General features: G+C 43.7%; 3 protein-coding genes across 3 annotated transcripts in view; 2 read left to right on the forward strand and 1 right to left on the reverse strand.

The window, feature by feature from the left end:
* Positions 1-27,475, forward strand: part of LOC126372549 (15-hydroxyprostaglandin dehydrogenase [NAD(+)]-like) — a 349,480-nt gene that overhangs the window by 63,841 nt on the left and 258,164 nt on the right. The window lies entirely within an intron of this gene.
* Positions 38-26,480, forward strand: LOC126372459 (armadillo repeat-containing protein 8-like). Its single transcript, XM_050018229.1, has 14 exons — positions 38-145; positions 252-465; positions 5,016-5,222; positions 6,028-6,271; positions 6,643-6,777; positions 7,730-7,832; positions 9,151-9,366; positions 11,224-11,295; positions 12,213-12,348; positions 13,541-13,632; positions 15,708-15,887; positions 16,591-16,737; positions 17,536-17,705; positions 24,427-26,480. Exons 1-14 carry the CDS (start codon positions 122-124, stop codon positions 24,464-24,466), a joined length of 1,980 nt encoding a protein of 659 aa, XP_049874186.1. The 5' UTR covers positions 38-121; the 3' UTR covers positions 24,467-26,480.
* On the reverse strand, positions 18,075-24,077 carry LOC126372431 (uncharacterized). The gene is made up of 2 exons (XM_050018177.1): positions 23,565-24,077; positions 18,075-23,488 (listed from the first exon to the last, which is right to left on the reverse strand). The coding sequence occupies exon 2, from the start codon at positions 23,370-23,372 to the stop codon at positions 18,546-18,548; it is 4,827 nt and encodes a 1,608-aa protein (XP_049874134.1). The 5' UTR covers positions 23,373-23,488; positions 23,565-24,077; the 3' UTR covers positions 18,075-18,545.

The raw sequence follows: 27,475 nt of genomic DNA on the forward strand, positions 1-27,475 counted from the left end.
GATCGATTTTCACATCACTATATTACAGTGACAGGTGGTGCTTTGACAGCAAAATCGGCCTCGAAAGGCTATTCTAACGATATTTTTAACAACATTACTGCGTAAATCTTATTAATAAATCATGCAACAAATAACAGTTTTTATGGTGAGTATAAGGAAAGCTTTTTTCATGGCTTATGAGGTGTATATGATTAGAAGTATGATCTTAACCTATAAGGCTGATGGGTGATATTTTTTGGCTTTCGGTGCAGGATATAGAGAGTTCGCGGTCGTACGTGGACGAGCTGTACTCCTCGGATGGAGCGAAGGTTGTGGAGGCGTTGGTGACGCTGAAGAATTCTGTGATCGGAAGTAACCGGCAGAAGAGCTCAGTGATACAGCAGGGCATCGTCCCGCGACTTCTACAGCTCATGTCTGACGACACACTGGATCCCAATATCAGGCTGGAAGCAACGATCACTATTGGTATTTATAAACTTTAATAATTAATGTAAATCAGTAGTTAATGTTGTGGTCCTATGACCTTAACCTTGTCATGTGAGTGCTGATGTGATTCACAGGAAGAAAAAGTAGGTCATGTTTCAAAGTTTCATTATATAGTCCTCCTTGTCGTATCCGACAACGGCGACCTCAGTCTCTTCTCTCGTGCGCTCGAATGTGACTGGCAAAGCCAAACTTTGTTCTGAAAACCCGGTCACATTGGAGGCAGAATAGCTGTCCATCCGAGTTAAAGGTGTAGCTATAGGTGGGTTTGGGACGATCCTTGCGTTTTTGGCGTTTTTCATCGAGCTCTTTCAGACGATTTTGTTCAAAGTTGGCCACCCCTGTTTTGACACAGTGACGCCAAACAGGTCTTAAAACAGCAAGGTCCTCCCAGCGTTCAGTGGAAATATCGCAGGCGGTCAGGTTACGTTTCAAGACGTCCTTGTACCGCAGATATTGTCCCCCACGTTTACGCTTTCCACTCGCTAGTTCGGAGTAGAAGACGAACTTTGGGAGTCTACAGTCATTCATACGGCGGACGTGACCGCACCATCTTAATTGACTGTTCATCAGCAGTGCCTCCATGCCAACCATGCCCGAACGGCGCAACACTTCAGTGTTAGATACGCGATCTTGCCATGTGATCCGTAGGATATTACGGAGACACCGCATGTGGAAGGTGTCCAACTTTCTAATGTCGGTTTTGTACAGGCACCAAGTTTCCGAAGCATACGTCAGTATAGGAAGCACCAGGGCCTTATACACAGAAAGCTTGGTGTGCAGCTTAAGGTCGTGAGATTTCCAGACTCTCTGTGTTAGCTTCCCGAAAGTTGCAGCAGCTTTGGCTATTCGGGTGGGAATTTCAGATGATAAGCGATTGTCACTCCGAATCTGGCTACCGAGGTATTTGAAAGTAGAAACTTCTTCTAAAATCGAGTCACCCAGAGTGACATTCAACTGGTCAGCGTTACAGCCTCTAGGTGGTTGCTTGAGTACTTGGGTCTTAGATACGCTAATAACCAAGCCAAATTTGGAGCACGATTCGCTGAGAGAGTCTAAATAATGCTGCAGGGCTTCAAGTGTATTGGTCATCAGGCATACGTCGTCGGCATAGAGGATGTCCACTATAGAACTGCGCGTTACTTTATTTCTGGCTTTGAAGCGAGAAAGGTCAAAGACACCTTTGTCCGTGCGAACATTTAGATGGATTTGTCCATTGCAGCGAGCAAGTGCGTCGCTCATAACCGCGGCGAAGTACAACGCAAATAAGGTCGGGGCCATTACGCAACCTTGCTTTACGCCTGCCGTGACTGGGAAGTAGTCCGAAAATTCGTTGTTGTGGTGCACCTTAGCCATCATGTTGTCATGGAATTGCCTTATGAGGTTTACGAATTTTGCGGGACAACCAGACTTTGCCAGTACCGTCCAGAGAGCTTGACGTGGAACTCGGTCGAAAGCTTTCTCCAGATCTACGAAGCACATGAACAGCGGTTGATGCTGTTCAAGGCTTTTTTCTTGGATTTGCTTGACGACAAATATTGCGTCCACTGTACCCCTGGATGGCCTAAACCCACACTGGGTCTCTGGCAAAACTTGTTCAGCGAGATGCGATAAGCGTGCGTTGATAATGTGTGCTAAGATTTTACCAGCAGAAGAGAGAAGAGAGATACCTCTGTAGGACCCACAATCTGATATATTGCCCTTTCCTTTATAGAGTTTACAAATAGAGGCATCTCTCCATTCCTGAGGAATAATTTCCGACTCCCAGACTCTTAAAACAAGTTCGAAGAGTCTGCCCTGGATGTTCACGCCGCTGTACTTGTAAACTTCCGCAGGTAGACCATCAATGCCAGGTGCTTTAGCATTTTTTAGCCTCATTAGTGCTTGATTAAACTCATCAGGTGAAGGAGGATCAGCGAGATGTTCGGCGACAGGTAATTTTTCGAGGTTATTGACGTACTCAAAGTCAGTTGTTTGAATAGCAGGGTTCAGGACCTCATGAAAATGTTCAGCCCACCTACGCAGTATATCATTTTGGTTGGTAAGGCGTTCATTACAATTACGAGAGAATACTGGTGCCGATTTCCTGCAAGTTGGACCAAAAACGCCCTGAATGCTCTCGAAAAATTTACCTGTTTGGTTAGTGTCAGCATAGTGCTGAATTTCAGCTGCTTTGTCCGCCCACCAGCGGTCTTTAAGTGCGCGCACTTTGGTCTTAAACAGTTGATGAACAGATTTGGCGTCATTACCCGGATTACGCAGAGAATGCCGGTGATTCTCAAAAAGAACCTTGACGTCTGCGTCACAGGCATCAAACCAGTCTTGGCTCTTCTTGGGAGGTTTTCCCAGAATTCGCTCTGCGCTCTCCCTAAGATCTTTGGAGTAAATCGCCCAGCTGTCATCTATAGACGCATCCGTAGTATCCGAGATTAAAGCGCCAAAATCATCATCAAAAGTTTTACCCAGTTCTTTGGAATGCATCAAGTTCGAGTACGCAAGTTTGGTAGACTTTTTGTGGTTTGCTCGTCGGGGAAATTGGAGACTGATGCGTAACTTAGATCTTATAAGTCTGTGGTCAGTCCAACCTTGAGCACCCCTCATTGCTCTTGTTATAAGAACGTCGCTCAGATGTTTTTTGCGTACGATTACGTAGTCCAAAAGATGCCAGTGTTTGGAACGAGGGTGCATCCATGATGTTTTATACTTTTCGGGCAAACGGAAAAAGGTGTTAGTCAGGCACAGTTCAAACTCGGCACATAGAGTCAGCAAATCAAGGCCGTTGGCATTGCAGTTACCGACTCCATGACGGCCGAGGATCCCCGCCCAAGAACTGTACTCCGAACCCACGCGAGCATTGAAGTCTCCTAGCGCCCCCGCGCCCCCGCGAGCGTTGGGGTGTAACGGGGGCTCGCATGGCTACTGCTCTGTAGTAGTGCGAGGCTCCTAAATCTCTTCATTAGTGGCTCCTCGTAGCTGTATGGTACCTACAGCGGCCACACCCTGGAAACCACGGTGTTCCGTGGGCTAAACCTAATGAAGGGGGCTATAGTGTATAGCTAGACGGTCGTCTCCCTAAATCGTACCAAAGTCTGTGTCGGTATGGCAGGCGAGCATCGTCGATAGACAAACGCTTCCGGCTACCATAGCGACATAGCAGGGCGATGCAACACGCCTTAAAGGGCGCACGTTGGAGTCTTTTAATAACGTGCGGCCAGTTGCTGCATCTTCTGGGTCCTATCAGTCGTACCGGTTCTCCGGTCCACTGATGCCCGGATCCTGAAGACGAGAGGGTGGATATGTGGCTGCGCAATCACTTATGCACCTAAAATACACTCACGCGCAGTTGACCTTGGCTGTTCTCTTTTGGTACTCTGAACAATAAAGCCCTGCGGCGATGGACGGTTGGTGGTGGGGTGCTGGGTCTGATGTGCCCGGGCCTTAGCTGACTTTCTGCACGTAGGCGGCCGGACGAGAGTGGTCGCTCCTGAATCCGAGTGGGACGGGGAGACGGGTTCGGCAGCACGTCCGGCGGCAAAGCAGCCCTATTTAGGATCGCTCTGCTTTCCCCAATCAGGGGAGGGGCCTAGAAAAGGTGGCCTATACATAGTCCGTTCCGTTAATACCCCCAGGTGGCTCACCGCGGTCGCCTGGTCATCAATTTAATGCGGTCGAAAGAATTTAAGAAATAAATATACTAATATTAAGGAAACAGATCTCATAATAGGAGCGTGGAACGTCCGAACTTTACTTGACAGTGACAACAACCTGTGTCCTGAAAGGAAAACTGCCCTTATAGCCAGAGAGCTGGCGCGGTATAACATAGATATCGCTGCTATTAGTGAAACCCATCTTTCCGGCTATGGAGAATTGTGTGAACAACTTGGTGGCTACACCTACTTCTGGAGCGGGAAACCAGACACGGAAAGAGCATCAAGCGGTGTAGGTTTTGCCGTTCGTAATAGCTTAGCGCGTTCAATGCAAGATCTTCCCAAGGGGATTAGTGATCGCATCATTACTCTGCGCCTTCCTCTTCCAACTAAGAAACATCTACACCTCATAAGCATCTACGCACCTACATTGCCGTCGTCTGATGAAGTCAAAATTAAATTCTACCAGGATCTGCGCGATACCCTACGTCATATTCCATCTCATGACAGAATTGTCTTGCTAGGAGACTTCATTATATGAAATACTTAGTGATGTGTAAAAAAATGTATTTGGGTACAACAGTATGTGTAGGACTTATAAATTGCATTTATTCTATTATAAACTTTTATTTCTTTAAAGATTGTTTTCAAACAATTCATATTATCTTAATTATTATCGCTCCTAAAAACAACATTTACTTTATAGGCACTTATAAGGCTTTTCTGATTTTTTCCTACAAAGAAGGTATATTTGTAAACTTTAGTTTTTTTACATTTATCATAATATTTGGCACAAATGTTTAAGGAATCATTATAACAAAAAAGTATCCCATACATGTATAATCTAGATCCAGAACATATAAATATATATATTTTTTTAAATAGGTTCCCTAGCAAAAGGTACAACAGAGAATGTAGCATCACTAATAGAACAAGGCACAGCATCAGCCCTAGTGGAACTCCTGAAGACGGTTCCTATTGGAACAAAGTTGGCTGAGGCAGCTCTTTGTGCACTGAGGAGTGTGTTTCTACACCCACCAGCACCCGTCAGTGCTCTGCCTGCTGACATGAGACTGTTGACAAGACTGACCCGTAAGTTTGCACTGTATATTTTTTATTGTTATGCATCATTTTACAGTTATAGTAAAGTGTTAATGCTGAAAAACATATAAACAACATCATAAAAATAAAGAAATGTAATAAAGGCTATAGTATTTCTACCTAATAATATCATACAAAGTCAAAATCGAACATAATTTTAGATAAATTTGGCTCATAGTAAGAAGAAGAAACAACATATACCCAAAAGAAAGTTCATGTATTTAGAACTCATTTATTTAGAGTTTTACAGAAATAAAACTTTTTATTTTATTATTTTATTTATTTATATACATTATAAAAATTATACTACTTCTCTTTTCTCTTTATTTGTACTTAATTTCCACTTGGATATTGTCTACATGCAAGGCGATATCGGATGACGTCACCAGACTTTGCCAGACGACTACTCTATATGACAAAGTCGCCAGATTAGATGTCGGGCGTAATCTACCAACGTCGACATGTCATCCGATATCTTCAGGGACACATGTCATTTAACAAATGTCACCTAGTGCCTCTTAAAAGATTCTTTCTTCATACATATTCCTGACCTTAAATTTTTTCAGTCACGGGGGCTAAAAAGGCCACATTGTAGCAATTCATCAAAAATGTAGTATTTAGTGCAATTTGCTATTTGCGCATATAAAAGTGTCAACAAAGGTCGAATAGCAATAATAAAAACAGTTTTTTATGTAAATTGTGTCAATGTGGCATTTTTAGCCCCCCTTGACGTTCTCAGATTCTGCAGTCATATTTTTCAAACTTCACAACTATATTTGTATTTTTTTTTATACAGAGATAGCCCGAGAAGGTTCTCCGACAGCGCGATCATGCGTGGTTCGCATCCTGTCCATCTGGTGTGGCGGGCCGGCGGAACAAGAGGTGCTGTCGGCGGCGGGCGCGTGCGCCGCCGTGGCCGTCATGATCACCAGCAGCCGCCCCGCCGGCCCGCCCGCTGCCAGGGCGCTGCCGGCACTAGACCTGCTCGCCGCCATGTGCTTCGAGAACGCTAACGTCGCCCAACTCGCTTTAAATACCAGGTGAGTCTAACACCCGTATTCTAAGATTTTAACTCGAAACTTCCTCCACTGAGCTCATTATCAGCTAACGATTTTGGTATTTTAAGTTGACATTTACGTCCTTGACTTTGGGGACTTTACTCACTGAAGTTTTATACTGCCAACAAAATAATACGAAAATAATGACATCCATCACGCCTCTATCTAACCTCACTATTGTCACAAGTCTCTGTACCCAAGGCGCGGTGGTTGAAATTTGCGACTACCCTCATTAATTGATGCATATTCATAAATTGTAGCAATAAAATTAAAGGACTGTGAAAAACTATCGACGATGTAGTATTTTTCTTTTGCTGGGATTTTTCAATGCGCAATTACACATATATTTTCAGATACGGCGACAAATCAATACCAGAACTGCTGACATTCTTAGTATCGAGAGACAAGCCGCTCCCGATAGCGATGGGCGCGGCGCGATGTCTCACATTCATACATAGAGCGGGAGCATTGCCTGCAGACGACAACAGGTATGCTTAACCCCTTCTAAAGGAAGTTTTACATAATGGACCATGAGCGCTCAGCAGATAGAGGAAAATGGTATAGATCTATACAAAACCTACCAAATATGAAAACTCGGTTTCACTCGACTGGTCTGCCACTCTAATTTCGGCTTTTAGAGTTCGTTCTGGTTATCATCATCATAATTATCAGCCGTACGACGCCCACTGCTGGGCATGGGCCTCCCCCAAGGATCTCGACGACGATCGGTCCTGCGCTGCCCGCATCCAGTGGCGTTCTGGTCACATGCCACTTAATAACTTTTACTTTTGAATGAGGGGACTTACCCATATTTACACGTCGTGGGACTGTCGAGGACCTTATGCATTTCTTGGTGTAGTGTGACTGGAACAAAGAGATTAGAAGGAAATTATTCCACCAAAATCTACATACACTACAGGGTGTTAGTGACATTGTAACGAATACTGAGATGATTCTGATTCTGAGTTAATATCAAATGGAAATTTTCGTGTTATCATCATCATCATCATCTCAGGCCTTTACATCTTTATCAGATGATTCAAACAGCGTTTCTGTGGCAGCTTTTAAAATGGCTGTAAAGTCCGATGCGACAGCGACAGTAGCGGCCGCACGACTGGCATTGTAGTTGATCATCAGGAGGATAGAATAGGGTAGTTTCCAATTAGTCAAATCAGTTACAAAAAGTGAACGTCAAAACGCTAAAGTACGGAAAGTATGGAATTTGTATGAAAATACAACCTGTGACGTCATAGAAAAACGTGACAAAATGTCGCACTTAATATATTTTTTTATAAAATTCATAAATAAGTTAAATAGAAAAACGAAAACGTTTTTTGTCACCTTTAGATCTGTCTTTATTTATTAATCAGATATTCATAATGTATCTTTGACCTAGGAAACTACCCAATAGTTGGTGAATAGTTCATTATTCCGTTTCAGAGTGGTATTTGGGGCGTTGCCCTGCCTAGCGAGGTTGTGCACTAAAGAAATTCCGGAGGACATCCGAGCGACGGCAGCTGAAACATTAGCCTATTTAGCAGAGGTATGTGACGAATAATATTGACATAGCTTCACGCCCGTATCCCGAGGAGGTTAGCAGAGGTGTATGGTACACCCACTATTCGCCAGCTATGCCCAATACTTTTATAATAAATAACATGGTTCTCGTGCTCCAGTGGTCGAGCGGACATAATTACAAAAGACATTTCGACCCTAGTTTAGTTAGGACGTTACAGGTTATAACCCGATTGTCCGAAAGTAAGATGACCGGTGCTTCGGACGCCTAAGCAGTCGGTCCCAGCTATATTTTACCTAAATAAGTATGTAGTTGTCACAAGGGACTATGGCGGCTCATTAGTAAGCCTGACACGAGGGTTGATGAGGTGGGTAATCCACTTCACAACCAACATGATAGAAGAAGACCTGTGAATAGTAGAAAATTGTTCCTTTTAGGAACTGAACTGGGAGCGAATGGAAAACAGAACGTGCTCAGCTATTTATTATCTTTCGGATCGCGTTCTTTCAACACAATAGTTCATTATATGGGTCATAGATCTCAGTAATTAAATAACTTTTAATGTATATCCTCATTGATTTAAAAGATGTGTTGCTGCAGTTTGTTGCAGTTTCTTGTAATTTCTTCTCCTCAGCCATAACACCTTGCGAAATGACTTAAATTCAAAAATGTTACATTGACCTTCAACAAGTTTATGCATGATAATTATGTTGAATAAATGATTCTTAATACATAATTATAACCCACACGAAAAAAAGTAAATCAAGTTCGCTCCAAGCTCGTATTTGTTCGCGGCAGAATGTCCCTTCTGTATGTAGTATTATTCTCAATTCTATAGTAATGGGTAGCCAATATAAGTTGTTAGCTATATACAAAATGTTATCTGTGTAACATTGGTATCAATATACTTTGTAACTGGTATCTTATTGCATTTGCAACAGTAATCTATGTACGTCAAATATCATAATGTGATTATGATTATAAGGTCATTGACATTTCCAGTAATCGAAGCTAAAAGGCAAGATTAATCATGTGACAGATAGTGGTGCTAATTCCTGTTGACACCATCTAATTTAATTTTATGTTATATCTGTCATTTTCATATCCGACGAAAAGGAAAGGGACGGGTAAAGATCTTTCTTTACCCGTCCCTTACTACCGAAAGGGGTTACTTTTTGACTAGTGCAGTAAATAGCACAGTATCGTGTAAATTGATTGTGCAATTTGTTTGTGTAAATTATCGTTATTAGTTTTTATAACAGGAATTTTCCCAATTTGGGAACATTCCCGGGGCACATCACTGGTCGTGAGCTTATATTGTATTATGAATTCTAACATTGTTCAGGTGGACACGTCTCTGCAGAGGCTAGCAGCGATATCGAACCACCTGATGTCGTCACTAGCAGACATAGTCAACTGTCAGTCGCCGGCCGCGAAGCAGGGCGCGTTCAAATGTTTCGCCTCCCTCGGGGCCAATGACGAAGACATTAGGAAAAGGATCATCGAGACACACGGCTTGATGGTGCACGTCGTCAATGGAATGAATAACCCTGAACCTTCGGTGAGTATTACCCGTGAATAACGACCTCCGTGAATAACGAATAACGAGTTTTACCGTGCATTTTTTCTATCCACACAGAGACCGTGCATTGCAGATTCGTTGAGTATCATAAGTAACAGATTAACAATTACTTATAACAATAACAAGATGATGTACACATATAGTAGAACACGTATAAGTCATAAACGCACCGTGGTCCAATTTCCGTGGTCCAGTGGTTGAGCGTTGGGCTCACGATCCCGAGGTCCCGGGTTTGAATCTCGGTGTACAGTGAATACGGTTCATTTTATCAACCGTAGGACTTCAATACCATCCGCCTTACCAATAAAAAATAAATATTTGGCAGCAGCCAAGCAAAATTGAAGCCAATAGGTATTTGACCGGGTCAAAGATAAATTATAAAATGCCAAAGAACCCAGTTTAAGATGATCAAAATGAAATCTTATTTTGCTTTTTGAGTGTTTTTTGAATTTTCTTTATGAATTAAGTAACGTAACGTAAGTACGAGTACGACGTTTGACCGCTTTTATTGATGACGTCACAGGACAGTATTTTCATGCAAACTCCAAAGAAAGCTTTTGTTTTGACGTTTCGTAAAAAGTGTCTCATTTGACTAGGTTGTCAAGTAGCCTATTACCATATAATATTGAACTTTGCTTAGCTGTCAAATACTTAAACATAAGTTCACCGCTTGTTTATTTTTTATTGGTAAGTAAGCAAGTAAGTAAAGCGACAAGTGTTCAAGCAAGTTTTCTGATGATTTAGTGATAGGTAATGAGTACGTCGCATTTAGTAGTCCTCTATATGTATAGCGAGTGGGCACAAAATTACATAGCTACTCAAATATTGTAACTAACCGCTTTCGGCCGACCGGAAGAAAAACTGCAATGATCGACTAATTTCGTACTAATTTAGACCTGGCCTAAGTCCAAATTGCTTCTAATACTATGCTAATGACTGAAGACAAAATACATTATTTCAGCGCCAAAAAGAATTACACTACAGAATTGCAATTATATTGTTTTAAGCGATTCCTTTCAGACTACTTTATGTTATTGACTCATGTAGATGTACACCACTAACTTAGCAAATCATGGCTCATAGCTTCATTTGTATGCACTGACATACTATAAAGAAATAGTCTCACAAAAACTAACATTTTTTTCTAATATAGCGTCCGAACCGTGTTGTAAATACGTATCATTAAATTATGTAGGTAGTATAAGTCTTCTTCTTCTTATCGTGTGGGTTGTGAGGTGGAATACCAACCTCATCAACCCTGGTGTCAGGGTTATTATTGAGCCGCCAAAGGCCCTTTGAAATGGCTCGTGTAATGACTACATACTTACATCAGTTATTGTAGATTTGCCGCAGATGGCATTAACTACTTGACCGGACAAATGGGGAGCGCTGAAGGCTCTCACCCGGTATAACTTTTAAGACAACAGGCCTGAGGGTGCCCAGTTGGGCGCGAACCTCGGCTCAGGGCGTCGTCTGAGAGGAAAAATATTTGAAAGAATTAATCGACCCTAGTGGGTCGATAGCGATAAGCGCTGATTGAGGGCAATCGTCGACCACGCCGGCGGGGTCAGTATCGAGGTCCTGAAGTGTTTGGTGTCGCGAGCTGATAGGCTGCCTCTATGGCTAGAACATCTATGGTTGGGTTATGGGTTTGGATCAGTAAGTAGTAACCGGGACCAACGGCTTACGCACGCACGAACTGAATTCTTACGAAATAAATGATTGATTGATTGAAAACGCGTCTAAAATGCTGCTCACCCAAAAGGTCCCATTGTATGCACTAGGCCCCATCCCACAAAACTTAACAACACTTTCACAATTGCCTTTAATCTCCAGGTAAGATTGGCCGCAGTAAGATGTCTGCATTCGCTGTCGAGATCAGTGCAGCAACTCCGGACGACATTTCAGGTAAATTCCAGGTACTATATTGTTGTCCATGCCATTTTAATACATTTAGTTCTTTGGGTAGCTATACTAAGTGTTTGTTGTCTTTTTGATGCATGGTAGAGAGAGAAAGAGAGTGTTTGATGTTGCTTCTCTTTCGTGCATGTGGCTGTAGAAGCAGAACGCCGGCTTTGGACGTCATGGAGATAGATATCAAAGAGGTTGAATTTTTTGGTGTTCCCTTGGATCGCAAAATAATGTAATTTTCAGTTACCTTTTATTTACCTTTGGTAGCTTACTTCACTTTTAGCGATGATTTCACCTTTCAACAGATAATTCTCTTTGCGAGTTTCCCTAAGTATGGGTGCTATAAAAGCAAAATTCCACCTGTCTCCTCAAAATTGGAAATATCTCGAGGAATTAAAAGAGTTTATTTTTCTTATTTCTTGTTTTTTAACACGTTTTGGAAGATAACCTTCATAGGTGATGTCCTGATTTCAAGTGTCCAGTGTACTGAATGAAGGTCAATGGTCTGTGGTCACGGAATTTGTTGAAATATAATATATGTGCGCTAACGGAGAGCGCCGGTTCTAACCCCGGTACCAGACTTGCACCAATGAGTTATTCATTAATCTTAAGTGCAGTGTTCACTAAAACACTTGGCTCGACCATTATAGACGGCGATACGTCTCGCCTTTTAAGTTGTGGGGTGGGTACTTAGTTCATCTTGCGATGGATGGTACAATCACGAGTATCAATATGCATACACTTTGGTACCATGTCACATGATGTTTTTTGACAAATTGCACTGTAAATTTCGCTAAATACCAAATATGTTAGTGCGACAGAGTCCTAAAGTGGGTACGTTATATTGCTCACGACTGTACCTGGATGTACCCCAATTGGGTTATAGTCGTGAGCTAATGTTATTTGCGCTATAGGACCACGCAGTATGGCGGCCGCTCATGCAGCTTCTGAATGACTCGCCCGGCACCGAGTTGCTGACGGTGGGCTCCTCAACGCTATGCAACCTGCTGCTCGAGTTCTCGCCGGCCAAGGAACCCATGTTGGACCAAGGTATTCTATTTGTTATTGTATTTGACCACGCGGTATGGCGGCCGTGGTGTTGAACTAAGGTGATTAGACTTTTAGAGAGTGATTTCTAGGCAGTTTCTTGTCATTGCTTCTCAGCCATAACACCTTGCGACATGACGTAGATTCAAAAATGTTGAAATTTACCTTCAACAAGTTTATCCGTGATAATTGCGTTGATTAAATGATTTTGATTTGATTTGAGACAATTACAGTTATACGGATTTAACCCGTCATACCACATAGAAAACTTATTATTATTATTATTAATAGCCCTCAACGTCCCACTGCAGGGCAAAGGCCTCTCTTCCCTTCTTCCACTCCTCCCTGTCCCCAGCTTGCTCGCACCACCGTTTCGAGAAGCGGTCTAACTCGTCGCGCCATCTTTTCTGTGGCATTACCCGACGTCTGACAGCACTTGCAGGAACCCACTCTGTAGCTTTTTTGGCCCAGAGGTCATCGGGCATTCGGGCAACATGTCCAGCCCAGTCCCATTTCAAGCAGGCAGCCTTTCTCGCTACGTCTGCTATTTTTGTTTTGGAACGCAGCGTGGTGTTTCGGATCCGAACTTAAACGAAACCGAACGAAAACTTATTATTTATGAAAATCGTCTTTTCATGCCCTCGTTGACAATTATTTCCGCACAATATCCCAGGAAGATAAAATGACTGAAAACCAGCGCTGGATGGCGCCATAGCATGGCTCCATCACAGCACAAGCTGAGCCATCCTTTTGCCCGTATTCGTAATATTCATAATTACCTAGTACTTATAGCAAATGTAAATTGTTACTGGCAATAAAATTATTTTATTCTTATTCTTAAATCGCAGATTGCCATGCCGTCATAGACTAAAGAATAACACTGCGTGTAGAACGGCAACTCTAAGCCCTATGCCAATTCGTATCGGGCGCCGACCTGTCCCCCTCTGGTTTTAGTCTTAAATGGCCGCAAGCCGGTAAAGAGTAAGGGAGAGCTTGCGGACTGCGTTTCCGCCGCGATTACGCGTGAGGCGGCGCACGGTAACAGTGAGATTTTTGTGTAGACTCGGGGTGTGATAGAGTTTAACCATATGACAGGACAAAGAAAATTTTCGCGATCATCGATTTATGTGCTGCATTGTGTGTACAAAGCTTATATTATTATTCTTGATTCTGAACATTTTTATGTGTGTTTCAGGTGCTGTAGAAATGTTATGTAATTTGACGAAGAGGCCGGAGGCGGCATTAAGACTGAACGGAATATGGGCGCTGATGAACATGGCTTTTCAGGTAATTGATCTTCACGGATGGTTTTATAAATGTTTATTTATTAATATTACTTCTTATGTATCTAGTAAGAAACAAGAAACAAGAAACAAGCAAGAGAAGTGTGTCTGGATCGAAGTAAATTTAATTCCATAGTCTCTGCTAACCCCGGTCGAAAATAGGCGTGACCTAGTACCCTACTACCTCTTGCGCATAGAGTCATGTCATATATTGTAAATTCTCACGGTTGCTTCTTCTCGTCGCGGGCGAAGCCCGCGACGGGGAGACGCCCTCGGGGCTATGCCCCCTTGGCGTGGTCGCACTCGCCGCCCGCGAAAGCGGGCGTGGCACGGGGGTGGGTCACGGCGGGCGAGATCGCCCCTCCCTGAGCCCGATGGTGTGTCAGTCCGTGGAGCCGCTAGCGAGGTCGAGCCCACCGGGTGATTCCCCGTTGGGGGAGGCCCAGTGAGCGCCCGTCAGCTAGCGGTGGTGTCAGGTCCGGTGAGCTGCTCCGTTGCCGGGGCAGCTGGTGTCGAGTCGGCTGGAGGGGGGGAGAGGACTGCGTCAACTCATCCCCCGGGGGGTGGCCACGATCCTAACTACTCGACGGGGAGTAGTGGATGTGGGCAGCCCCTGTCCAGTCCGGTAGTTGTGGTCAGTGCCCACCGGTGAGTTGACCCAGCAGTGAAGCCAGGCCTCCCACGATGATGGGCACTGGGTCAGTCCTAGAGCGGATGGCGGCTAGGATGTTGTGGAGCAGCTGTATGGTCTGCTCCAGCACTTCCAGCTTCTCGCTGGAGGGAGCTGGGGGTGCCTCCGCTCGGGGCCTCGCCTTCTTCCCCTTGGGAGGGGCGGCGGCTGCTGTTTCTGACGTAGAGGGCTGCGGTGGGACGGGTTCCACGGCGATGGGCTCGGCGGTGGCGGTGGCAGTGGGGGCAGGGGTGGCCCTTTTACGGGCGCGCCTCTGCCTTTGCGGTTTGGGCCCGTTTGGGCCGTTCGCCGCGGCCATGAGCGAGCTCCTCGCTGTCGGTTCGCTGCTCGGGTCCACAATGGAGGTCGCAGGTGCAGCTCTTCTTGCACTGGTCAAGGGCGCGGTGCCTGCCCTTGTGTTGCGCAACTCGCGCGACTTCACAGGGCAAGAAGGGCTGTTGGCAGGGTGTGCACCTCCGCAGTTGCAGCACGTGGCCGGTACCTCCCGGGGTCGCTGGCAGTCCTTCGCTGCGTGGCTTTCGCCACAGCGAACGCAGGCCGCCGGGCGGTGGCAGTTGTGGCTACTGTGCCGAAACTGCTGGCAGCGATGACATTGAGGAGCTCCTTTTCGTCCCCTCCAGGCTTCAATTTTGATACCGGGCATACAGAGTAGCTCGGTGGTGTTGTATATAGACTGGAAGCCCAGTGTCCGCCGGATCTCCACGAAGAAGATACCGCCCACCCTGCCCTGGATGGGACGGATGTACTGGGGGTCGAAACCGCGTCTGCGCAGCTCCTCCTCCAGTTCGGCGATATTGGTCTCCACGGGCAGGCCTTTGATGGCCAGCTTCAGGGCGCGTTCCGCCGGGGGGGCGTAGGCGAACCAGGAGAGTCCCGTCGCTTTTTCCAGGCCGGCAAGGTAGCGCTGGTAAAGCCGGAACTCTTCATTGGTCTTCGCCATAAAACGCACACCCTTCCCGTACGGGCGCGCGTTGGGGACGTGGCCGAGCACCTCCCGCAGCTTGCGGAAGTGGTGCGGCCAGTCGGGCAGCTGGTCCACCACGATGGGCGGAATCTTCTTACTCGCTGGGGCGAGCGGCGGCTGAAGGCGGACGGGCTTCGGCGACGGCGTGGGCGTCGTCCGGAGGGACGGACGCGGAGGCGCGTGCGGCGGCGAGTCGGGGTTGGTATTGAGCACCGCCGCGTATGACCGCGGCGGTGTTGTCTCCATGTGCGGCCTGGACATGGAGGGCGGCGAAAAGGGGTTGGTGGGCGCGAATGAAAAAGTAAATGTAAATTCTCAATTATTTTTCAGCACTTTTATCTCAATGTTCGACCCCCCCCCCCCGCCCCTCGAGAGAGGCTTTATCGAAATCCCCGATATATATCAAAAAATCTTCTACTTTCAGGCGGAGCAAAAAGTAAAACAGCGTATACTAAACTGCCTGGGCACGGAGCAGATGTTCCGACTGCTCGGCGACTCGGACACGCGCGTGATCATGAAGACGCTGGGCTTACTGCGCAACCTGCTCTCCACCAGACAACACATTGACGCCATCATGAGCGAGTACTCGTCACAAGTTATGCAGGTATGACTTTTACTTTAAATTGAGACTTGTTTTTGATTGGATCACAAATGATTATCAGGTGCTCAGCGGTGAAGGAAAATACCGTGAGGACACCCACATTCCCGAGAAATACGTTTCGGAGATATGTGACTTAACCAATATTGAGATTAAGGTAAGCTGGATTACCCTTCGGTTTAGCAGATCAAACAGGCAGTCGCATCTGTAAACAACCGGACCTGTCAAATCTTCAGGTTAGGTAAGTGGACCCTGTGAAAACGGGATAATGCTATGAAGATGATAACTTGTTTTTATATATTTAGTCTTAAAGTTCCACGTATAAAGCCATGATAACGCCTTCGGGTTGGAAAGTGAGACGGCATTCGCTTCTGTAATGAAACTGGACCGGTCAAATACTTCAGGTTAGGTGAGCCGACCCCCTTCTTCTTGTGGACGCCAAGGAGATGACGCTACCTCATACACAACGTAACAGAACATAAGCATGCGGCTATATAACCAATCTTGCTAGTGAGCCGTATCGCTGTCTACAATAGTCGAGCCAACTGTGTTAGTGAAGATAGCACGTTAGACAAATTAATAACTCATTGGTGTAAGTCCAGTATCGATACATTGGCGTAACCATGACAACCACGCTACCTGTGGATGGTTGCGACTTTTGTTCAACTTACACGCCGTTAATTGTAATTAAAATTAAGAATGTTTCTAGGCAGTAATAGTAGTCCTAGAAGGCTCGTACCCGGCGGAGGTGAAGGAACAAGCTCTGTGTATCCTGGGCAATATTGGAGACGGCGAGCGGGCTAAGGACATGATCATGGCCAACGAAGATGTGCTGAGGAAGCTCGTGGATTATCTGGTGAGTTTGGACACTTTCTTTTTCATAGTAATATTTTTTTTACGTGACTTCTTACAATTTACCTCGTTAATTCCTTAGCCGCAGAAAAGAGGAACGATTATCCGCTAAAGGTTTTATTCCTTGTGTCGATTTCAGTATATTTAGGGCTCCGAACTTCAAACGTAAAAACGGAACCCGTACAGGATCACTTTGTTGTCCGTCCGTCTCTTTTTCTCGAGAACGCGTAAGGTAAGTTATAAGGGTTCCGTTTTTCCTTTTTGAAGGGGAGGGTATGTTCCTTGTGCTGTAGCATACAGGGTGTTAGTGACATCGTAACGGAAACTTTGAGGGATGATTCAGGCCATGATTCTGAGTTGATATCCAGTGGAATTTTCCGTCGCAAAAGTATGGAACGGATAATAATTAAAAAAAAAACACAAACATGTTCATGAATTTTCCGAGAGAAAATTCCACTTGATATCAACTCAGAATCATGGTCTGAAACATCCCCCTCAGTATTCGTTACGGTGTCACTAACACCCATACCTACTTGTATAGCTATCTGTATGTTCTGGTACGGGGTGTAAGTGACGAATACTGAGGGGGCTGATTCAGCTCAATATTTTGAGTAAATATCAAGTGGAATTTTCGATCGCAAAGATATGCAATTGGAAATAATTTAAAAAAACTAAAAAAAGAAATATGTATTTTGCGACGGAAAATTGCGCTTGATATTAATTCAGAATCATGGTCTGAATCACCGCCCTTAAAATTCGTTACGATGTCACTAACACCCTATATGTCCCTTATGTCCGGCAGGCGCACCCGGAGAGCAAGCTGCAGGAGGCGGCGCTGTTCGTGGCGGGCAACCTGGCGCGGCGCGGGGAGGCGGGCGCCGCCGCGCGCCAGCAGCGGCTGGCCGAGCTGGGCGTGCTGCGGGCGCTCAAGCTGCTGCGGAACAAGGACAACGCGCACCACTTGCACGACCGGTGCGTGCGTACACGCACATACACGTACTCACACGTACACCTACATACATGTACAATACACGTACACATACACACGTAAACGTACGTACACGTACGCACACGTACATACACGTACATCACGTACACACACGTATACGTACATACACGTACAGGTACACACACGGCCATTTATGACTAAAGTCTATCAAAGGCCAATTCGCGCAAAATCCATTCAATTAAGAATGGAGAATGCTACACCGACAAGAGAGTGGCTCTTAAATTAGTGATGATAAGACTAAAGTAGAAAAGGTGATGTAAATGTAGGTCGGCGCCCGATACGAATTGGTGCGGGGCGAAGTGTTACCGTTCTATGCCATACGTATTGTAGCGACCGATGTGTAGTTGAAGACTCGAAGACTCGCATCCAGCTGCGGCGATCAGCTTCCTCCGGTGAATTTAGCAGGAATCGTAGGAGTCATCAAATTAAACCACGCAAATTTAAAATACGTGATTATAATAATGATAATGAAAATAGAATTACAGTTCTAGATGATTTTTACAAATTTCGCGAATAAAAAAAATTGTGAAGACATAAAGCTTGTACAACAGTCGATTCGATATATTATCGTGTAACGAACTTGGTCTGACGTTGATCTCCACGATTGGTCCATGGAGCATTGCGTTGGAGCATTTTTATTGGCTGTCCCGGGTATGTCGTCGATTGTATGAAGTTTAATTGCGCCTACTCGAATATTGAAAGCAACATCAATTTCTTGCCGCGCGCTGCTTGCTCTTTATAATTTGTCAGGCGTTAACATGCCCCCGGCCTTGAAAGCTTCAGTTTTAAATACTCCTTAGCTTCTAGGACGTGTCTGCTGTAGTGAGTGGAAGCGGACAGATTTTTGCATAAGCGCGCTTGATGACTCCGGTTGACGTTTGTATACACGCCACTCTAGCGATTCCATCTCGCCCAGGGATGTTGGACGTGACTCGTCCGAGTTGCCATTTCAACGGCGGAGAATTGTCATCTTTGATGATCACTAGCGTGCCTTCCTTCAGATCCTGCGTCTGGGTCCTCCATTTCATGCGTGTTTGTAGCTCAGAGACGTACTCCTTAGACCAGCGCCTCCAGAAATTCTGCTTGATTTGCTCGATCCTCTGGTAACGTGTCAGGCGATGTACTGGTGTCTCCTCCAAGTTAGCGCTTAATGAAGAAGTCAGCGGACGACCAACCAGAAAATGGGCAGGACTAAGAGGTTGAAGGTCGTTAGGATCATGAGACATAGGAGAAAGGGGTCTGGAGTTGAGGATGGCTTCCACCTGTGCCAATACCGTACTAAATTCCTCATAGGTCAAATACGCATTACCTACCACCCGTCGTAGGTGGTATTTACAAGATTTTACTCCTGCCTCCCACAGACCACCAAAATGAGGCGCATAAGGTGGTATAAATGTAAATTTGATATTTCGCTCAATAGCGTAATCACTAATTTCTTTTGAACAATTACTAATAAATTTTGAGAACTCGTTCATTAGACCAACGAAGTTCCTTCCATTGTCGGAGAAAATTTCGACCGGTTTTCCACGACGAGAAATAAATCTTTTTAGCGTCAGTAGGTAAGCATCGGTCGAGAGGTCACACACAAGCTCTAAATGCACTGCGCGCGTAGTGAAACATATAAATACCGCAACATATGCCTTTACCGTACGAGCACCCCTGCCTTTTCGGTTCAATGTCAGCACAGGGCCAAAATAATCTACTCCACAGCGTAAGAAGGGAAACCCGGGAGTCAAACGTTCTTCTGGCAGATTACCCATGATGGGCGAAAGCGTCTTAGCGCGTAGACGTGTGCATGTGACGCACTCGTGAACAATCTTACGAGCGAGATCACGGCCGCCTACCGGCCACCAATTGTCTCGAATGGTAAATAAAAGCATTTGTGGTGCCGCGTGCAATAACTGTTTATGCATATGTCGAAATAACAGAACAGTGAAATGATGCTTAACCGAAAGTAGGACTGGATGTTTTTTATTATATTTAAACTCCTGCGAATTTCCTAACCGGCCGCCAACTCGTATAATTTTCCTCTCATCTAAAAACGGATTAAGTTTCAATAAATTGTGTTTTTTATGAAGCGTTTTTTGTGTTAACACACTGTTATATTCGTCAGGATATGACTCCATCTGACATAATCTAGCCAACATATTTGTTGAATCCTTTAGTTCATCTACGCTCAGGCTGCCTACACGTTTGTTTGTCTTATTGCGCGAATTATAAACAAACCGCAACACATACGCGCAGGCGCGTTTCATTCTATTGAACTGCGAAAATCGCGCAAATGGGAATAAAGATAGCTCTGTAGTGCTAGCGACACAGCAATGGGTAAGGGTCCCTTTGACCTCTGGAAGGTCATCCTGTGTATTGTGTACGTGAACTTGGTTATCTTTAAAATCAGGGTCATGAAGGAAAGATGGCCCTTCCCACCACAACTGAGACGTACTTAGCGCATTCAAGTCTAAACCTCGCGATACTAGGTCAGCTGGGTTTTCTACTCCACTAACATGACGCCATGGTATGTCATTAGTCAGCTCATGTATCTCGACAACCCTATTCTGGACAAAGGTCTTTAACAAGTTAGGAGCCATGCGCAGCCATCCTAAAACGATAGTGGAATCTGTCCAAAATATGATACTATCAAACCGACACCGTAACGACTCCCTTATTTTATGAAAGAGCTTAGCACCCAACAATGCACCGCACAACTCAAGTCGCGGAATAGTTACAGGCTTTAATGGCGTTACTTTACCTTTAGCGAATAATAACCTCACACATACATTGCCATCAGCTGTTATAGTGCGAATGTATGCGCACGCGCCGTAAGCTGTCTGTGACGCATCGGTAAATATATGAAGCTCGGTATGTATCGGATCGTCGCAGGTTACGTAACGCGGCACTCGCAAACTAGATAATACAGATAAGTTGCTTGCGAATCGATTCCAAATACATACAACATCTTCTGGTACCGGGTCGTCCCAACCTAGTTTCAGCAGCCATAACTTTTGCAACAGAACTTTCACAGTCATGATACTAGGACTTAGTAATCCTAGGGGATCATATATTTGTGATACACTAGACAAAATAATGCGCTTTGTAAGTTTTGTCCAGTCATGTTTAAATTGCGTATTAAAGTGAAGTTCGTCAGATACATGCAGCCACCCGAGACCGAGTGTTTTACATTTGCGCGATTTGTTTGATGTAGTAGCGGCGCTCGCGTCGAACACAACTCGCAGCTTAGTCGTAGTGCTATGCTCGCGGAATACTCCATGGTGGGGAAGAAAGTAATTAAGCGGTTTGTATGTGTCCGTGCGAGTCATATGACCTAAACTTTCATACTCCTTTATAAAGTCGCTATACATCTGTTTGTAGGAAGGCGAACGTTCCAAACGTTTTTCTAGCGAAATAAAACGTCGTTTGGCTTGCTCGTATGATTCACCTAACAAAGAGGGTGATTCTTTAAATGGAATCTGTACACAAAACCTTCCGTCCGACTCTCGCTTAGTAGTTTGAACGAAATGGTTTTCACATGCACGTTCCTCTGTAGTAAAAGTATCATTCGGTTTTAGGGCGGGCATTTCTTCCAACTCCCAAAACTGTTTTAATTGCGTGTCAATAGAATTTGTAAAATTGCAGTTAACGCGGTTACTGCTTCCGTTTAGCGCATTATTTAGAATGGGACCGGAAATTATCCATCCTAATTTGGTGTTTTGCAAAAACGGCCCGTCAGCAAGTTTCATTCTCCCTTCACTTAACAGTTCCCAAAACATGTCCGCGCCTATGAGAATGTCCACCTTGTGACATTCATGAAAAGAAGGATCGGCTAACTGTATATTATGTGGGATGGAGAAATGAATATCGCGCGTAGTAATAGCTGAGAGCGTCGTTATTTGGGGTAACACGAGACATTGTATGCGTGTGGCATAGGTATTTGTCACAGACTTGATTAAAACATTACATGTCTGTGTACTTTGCGTTACAGAATTACCTACACCATGTATTTTATGGGTGGACTGTATTATTTGCGTATTTAATCGGTCGCATAATGATTTTGTAATAAAACAACGTTGACTACCGCTGTCGAGGAGAACGCGCGCTTTGTGATATTTACCTAAACTATCACATATCTCCACCAAGGCGGTCGATAATAAAACTGGTTGCACGGACGACTGTGCGCATTGTATGTCGATGTGTGCATTATTAACCTGTACTGTATCAATATCACGTCGCGGCTTTTGTATAGAATCACACATTGATACACCTAATGACGTAGAGGGGCGTGCAACAATCCCCGGTTCCTCGTTTAGCGAGAGGAAAGCCAGTGTGCAGCCATCGTCACTCGCGTCACTATGTAATAATGAGTTGTGCTTCTTGTTACATTTCCTGCATGGTCCGAACCTGCAGGTCGTAGCGGAATGTCCTGCGCGCATACAGTTGTAACACAGCTTGTTGTCTTCAACAAACTTCACTTTATCTGGCAGGGGCATATCGATGAACAACTGGCATGAATAAAGTGGATGGTTCGTGTTACACTTTAAACATGATCGTTTGCGAAAAGGTTTGTTAGTGTTGGTGCTATCGTTATTGGTGTTTGCGACGTGACAGTGCACTTTAGCTGCGTTGAGGTTATGAGCGTTAGGCTTTTTATCGTGCGTATTCGTACTACGTGTTAACGTTTCCAACATCTCGGCCCTGTTACGCAAGAAACCTAGCAAATCATTAACTTTTAGTGTCAACTTGGAATTATCAGTGTTTCTCAATAATATTGTACGCTTGTATTGTTCCCATTCGCGCTCTGTAGTGGAATCTAGCTTTGAAACAACCATGTAAATAATGAGGGTATCCCAGAAGTCAGTAGGTTCCCCGAGGACAGTTAAAGAGCGTATATTTTTTAAAACGGTATCAATAAGCTTTCTTAACAACACTGATGATTCCTTAGTTATTGTCTGTATGGAGAAAAGAGCTTTAACGTGATTATGCACCAACAAACTGCTATTATTATACCTATTCAATAATAGCTCCCATGTAATAGGATAGTTATTCGATGAAAATTCTAGCGATTTTATTACAAGTTCTGCACTGCCTTTTAGCGATGATTTTAGATAGTGAAACTTCTGAATATTACTAATATCTCTAGAATCATGTACTAGCGATATAAATGTGTCGCGGAACTCCAGCCAGTGCTCGTATGAACCGTCGAATGAGGGTAAAGAAATGGTGGGTAGTTTTATGGATTGTTGCGAACGATTAGTGGATTTAGAGCTTCCCGTGGTATCCTGATCAATGCCTAGATGGCAAGTAGCTGCTGCCCGCATTGAATAATAACTGGATTCAAAATCATCTCGCGCTTCAACTTGCTTATCAAAGTCAGTTTCATATAACAACTCATCTAGCTGATTTTGAACACCAGAAAATTCCTCAAGCAGGCTAGAAGCTCCCTGCATGCGTAACTTTAACTCTATACACTTGCTTTCGGAAAGAACTTCCTTTTCTAATGACAATGACTCAACATATTTTATCAATCTAGTTAACCTCGCCTTTATAAACCCTCGTTTAATATTTAAATCTCTAATCAACTTAGCGTCAGGATTAATATTAGGAGATTTAGGTGGTCTATCATCATTTACGCTCATCTTGGTAGTGTGTGAAAGTGGAGTACTCACTGTTTATCACCCACACGAACGTTGCTAGCGACGGCAAACTTAGACCCGAAACGCGCTTAGGTCTCTCGTTAGGATGCAGTGAAGCACTGAAATTACACACGGACACGGTATTAGCACAAATGACTGGATTGTAGACGGGATAGACTGGCTGGTCTGTCTCACCGAGGTTGCGTTCTGCTGACGGTTTTCTATGGATACGGATTCTTCTGCGTATCTTCTTTATATGGAATCCGGCTCGAAGGACCAATGTAGCGACCGATGTGTAGTTGAAGACTCGAAGACTCGCATCCAGCTGCGGCGATCAGCTTCCTCCGGTGAATTTAGCAGGAATCGTAGGAGTCATCAAATTAAACCACGCAAATTTAAAATACGTGATTATAATAATGATAATGAAAATAAAATTACAGTTCTAGATGATTTTTACAAATTTCGCGAATAAAAAAAATTGTGAAGACATAAAGCTTGTACAACAGTCGATTCGATATATTATCGTGTAACGAACTTGGTCTGACGTTGATCTCCACGATTGGTCCATGGAGCATTGCGTTGGAGCATTTTTATTGGCTGTCCCGGGTATGTCGTCGATTGTATGAAGTTTAATTGCGCCTACTCGAATATTGAAAGCAACATCAATTTCTTGCCGCGCGCTGCTTGCTCTTTATAATTTGTCAGGCGTTAACACGTATTCTTTATTAATTTATTAACCCATTTTTGTAAGGTCAGGCTCGTTTCCTTTACTGGTCTCTTGGATAGGTACCAGTACAATTTTTTTTACCTTTGGTGGGTTTACTCTTGGCCCCAGACTTGCCCGAAGGCATTGGACGAGGCCTAAGATGGAGCTCGCTCGCCCAGAAGGTGCCTGTTCACTCTGGCTTTCAAAGCAGCCGGGTTATATGCATTCGGAAATACAGAAGACGGCAGAGAATTCCATTCCCACTCTCATATTATATTTTTATATTATTAGAGCGAGAAATAATAATTTAGTGTATTCCTAAAAGTATTATTAGCTATTTTTTTGTTTCAGAGTCAAGACGGCGTTGGCGCAATTCAATGACTTCACATAATATAAGTGTCCCAAACGTAAACGTATGAGGAGGCAGTGAGGGACTGCTTAACGCTTGTGATCGTCTGCGGACAGTGAGCTATCGAGTCATACGTTATTTACTAGTAGGCGCTTTTGGTGACGTAGCAAGCTTCATAGAATAATATCTTAAGACTTAACCTGGACATGTATTTAATACCGTAAATATAATACAGGCTGTTAGTGACATCGTATCGAATACTGAGGGGGATGATTCAGACCATGATTCTGAGTTGATATCAAGTGGATTTTTCCGTCGCTAAATTCCTGTTCTTTTTAGTCTTAAATTATTTTCAATTCTATTCTTTAGCGATGGAAAATTCAATTTGATATCAACTCAGAATCATGGTTTGAATCATCCCTCAAAGTTTTCGTTACGACGTCACTAACAGTCATATCCTCAGCTGTAAGCTTCTAGCCACCTGCAAGTCGACCCACAGCCCAAACCAGCTGAGGATAGGGCTTTGTGGTGCGCCTTGGGAAGAGCCTATGTCCAGCAGTGGACTCCAGTGGGCTGATGATGATGATGATGATGACGATATGGAGTCATTATACCCAGTAAACTATACCTCTTATCCAGGATAAAATGGTTCCAAAAAATCTCAGTCTCGTATCTCATAGTCGTAACTCCATTAAAAAGAAAATTAGTGCAAAGTAGTCCCAATATGGTTACGATGATGTCAGGCACCGTATGGTCACAGGCAAGCCTCTCATTTTACAGGACACAACCATAGAATGATGACCGGCTAACCCCATCATCATCATCACCAGCCCATTAACGTCCCCACTGCTGGGGCACGGGCCTCCCCTATGGATGGATAGGGAGATCGGGCCTTAAACCACCACGCGGGCCCAGTGCGGATTGGTGGTTATTAACGACTGCTAATGCAGCCGGGACCAACGGCTTAACATGCCTTCCGAAGCACGGAGGAGCTCGAGATGAAAACTTTTTTTTGTGGTCACCCATCCTATGACCGGATAACCCCATTCTATTCTATTTTTAGTTCATCTTGCGATGGATGTGCTCCTGACCACCCTAATTGGGATAAAGTCGTGATGTTATGTTATGACCCCATCATCGATTAAAAAGGCCACATCGAAGTATTTCATCTAAAAAAGCAACATTGCTTTTTGACATTTGTTTGCATTGCGCACTTACTTTTATATGCGCAAATGTCAAACTGCTTTTTGGATGGATTGCTTCGATGTGGCTTTTTTATCCCGTCAGTGGTATAATATACTTATTTACCAGTTACATATAACTATTAAAAAAACAATATCGCAGTCTCTATCGCCAACATATTTATATTTATAATGAAACTAATTTATATGAACGAAGCTTGCTCCGTCGCCGACCGCGCCAGTAGACGCTAAGTAGTGTAAATAGCTAAGTTCGCGTCGTATTGACAACTAGAAGAGGAGTGTTGCTCGAATTATTTATTTTAGTATTTTTAAAGGATTTTGTTTTTATAGCACTCATTCGTGCTTAGGGAAACTCACTAAGAGAAAATTAAATCATCAATTCTTCAGACTTCTTCGTTCTTCTTCTTGATACTGGAGATTCTTGAACCCACAGCTCTTGTTAAACCATTACGAGCGTGTTAACCGTTACACCACGGGGTCCTCCTCCTGACCATGCAATTTTTTTATTCTATATCAGCATAATGACAAGGGTTCAAGTCCCGTCCGAGTCAGACTTTTTCGGTTTAATTTTCTCCTTGTTAGTATTTTTAGTTCTCTCCAAACATAATGACTGTGAATTTTGCTCGCCGTAATAATATATATATCTATAGTAATGTTTTCTGTTACCTTGTATATGCGGAATGGTCGTTTAAAGATTATAAGTTCAAGTACCAATTCCCAATTCTGACTAACCCAATTGGGAATATAGGCGTGAGCTTATCTTACGTTAGAGTAATCGATTTGTGTATATTTGCATCTTATATCGATACTTTAATATAATATAATCGATTTCTTTAACATATCAAGCTCACTTACAGTATCGTAAATAATCCGATTACATTCTCATGTAATATTATAAAATCAAAGACAATGTTGTATGATAAAATCTATACCATGTTGTTTTAATGATTAACGAAGGTAAGTAAATATTCTGCCATTGCTTACTAGTTCTATGACCATAAACCCGTAATAAACATTACCGTCAAGTGAAGAAGTTACTACGTATAGTTTTCAAACAGTGTGGAATATGGTTATTGATGACATTCAGTTACTTACATACATTTTATAAAGCTACCAATTGTCACGTGCCGGTCTCACGTGCGCAACGTGATAAAATTTTATCGATTTTGACGATATAATGTCGTTTTGTCGATTGGTGCTAACAAAGTCATGTCGTTCTGTCAAAATACCACAACGTTATATATTGTCGACGTAACTTACAATAGATAGGACGTGATCCCTTTGTCCACTTTTCGGCCCGGGATTGATATATTTTTTCTATCTTTTTTTTCATTAGCCAGCACAAATATTACTAATCCATGTTAATAAAGTATTTGACTGGGTTAAAGATAAAATTACAAAATGCTAATCTTGAAATAGAAACCAGTCTAAGATGACCAATAATCAATTTCATATTACTTTACGACTTGTTTTCGAATTTTATCTATGAATTAAGTAACAATGAGTACGACGTTTGACCGCTTTTATTGATGACGTCACATGACAGTATTTCCATATAAACTTTAAAGAAAACTCTCGTTCTGACGTTTCGTAAAAATTATGTATCTCATTTGACTAGTATGTCATGTAGCCTATTTACACTTATTTGTCAAGCTATAATGTACAATATTACTAACATTTTAAAGTCTTTACTCGACCTTCCAATCTATTTATAAACGACAAAAAACTATATCTTGATATTCTGTATCCTTCAATACTTAAAGCTGTGTGTCCACTTAAGCAGAATGGTGGCCAGCCGACCGTACGGAGAGTCGGCATTTACGAATTGCTATGAGTTGCCATGGCAACG

The sequence above is a fragment of the Pectinophora gossypiella genome, chromosome 14 (genome assembly GCF_024362695.1).
Source record: "Pectinophora gossypiella chromosome 14, ilPecGoss1.1, whole genome shotgun sequence".
NCBI lineage: Eukaryota > Metazoa > Arthropoda > Insecta > Lepidoptera > Gelechiidae > Pectinophora > Pectinophora gossypiella.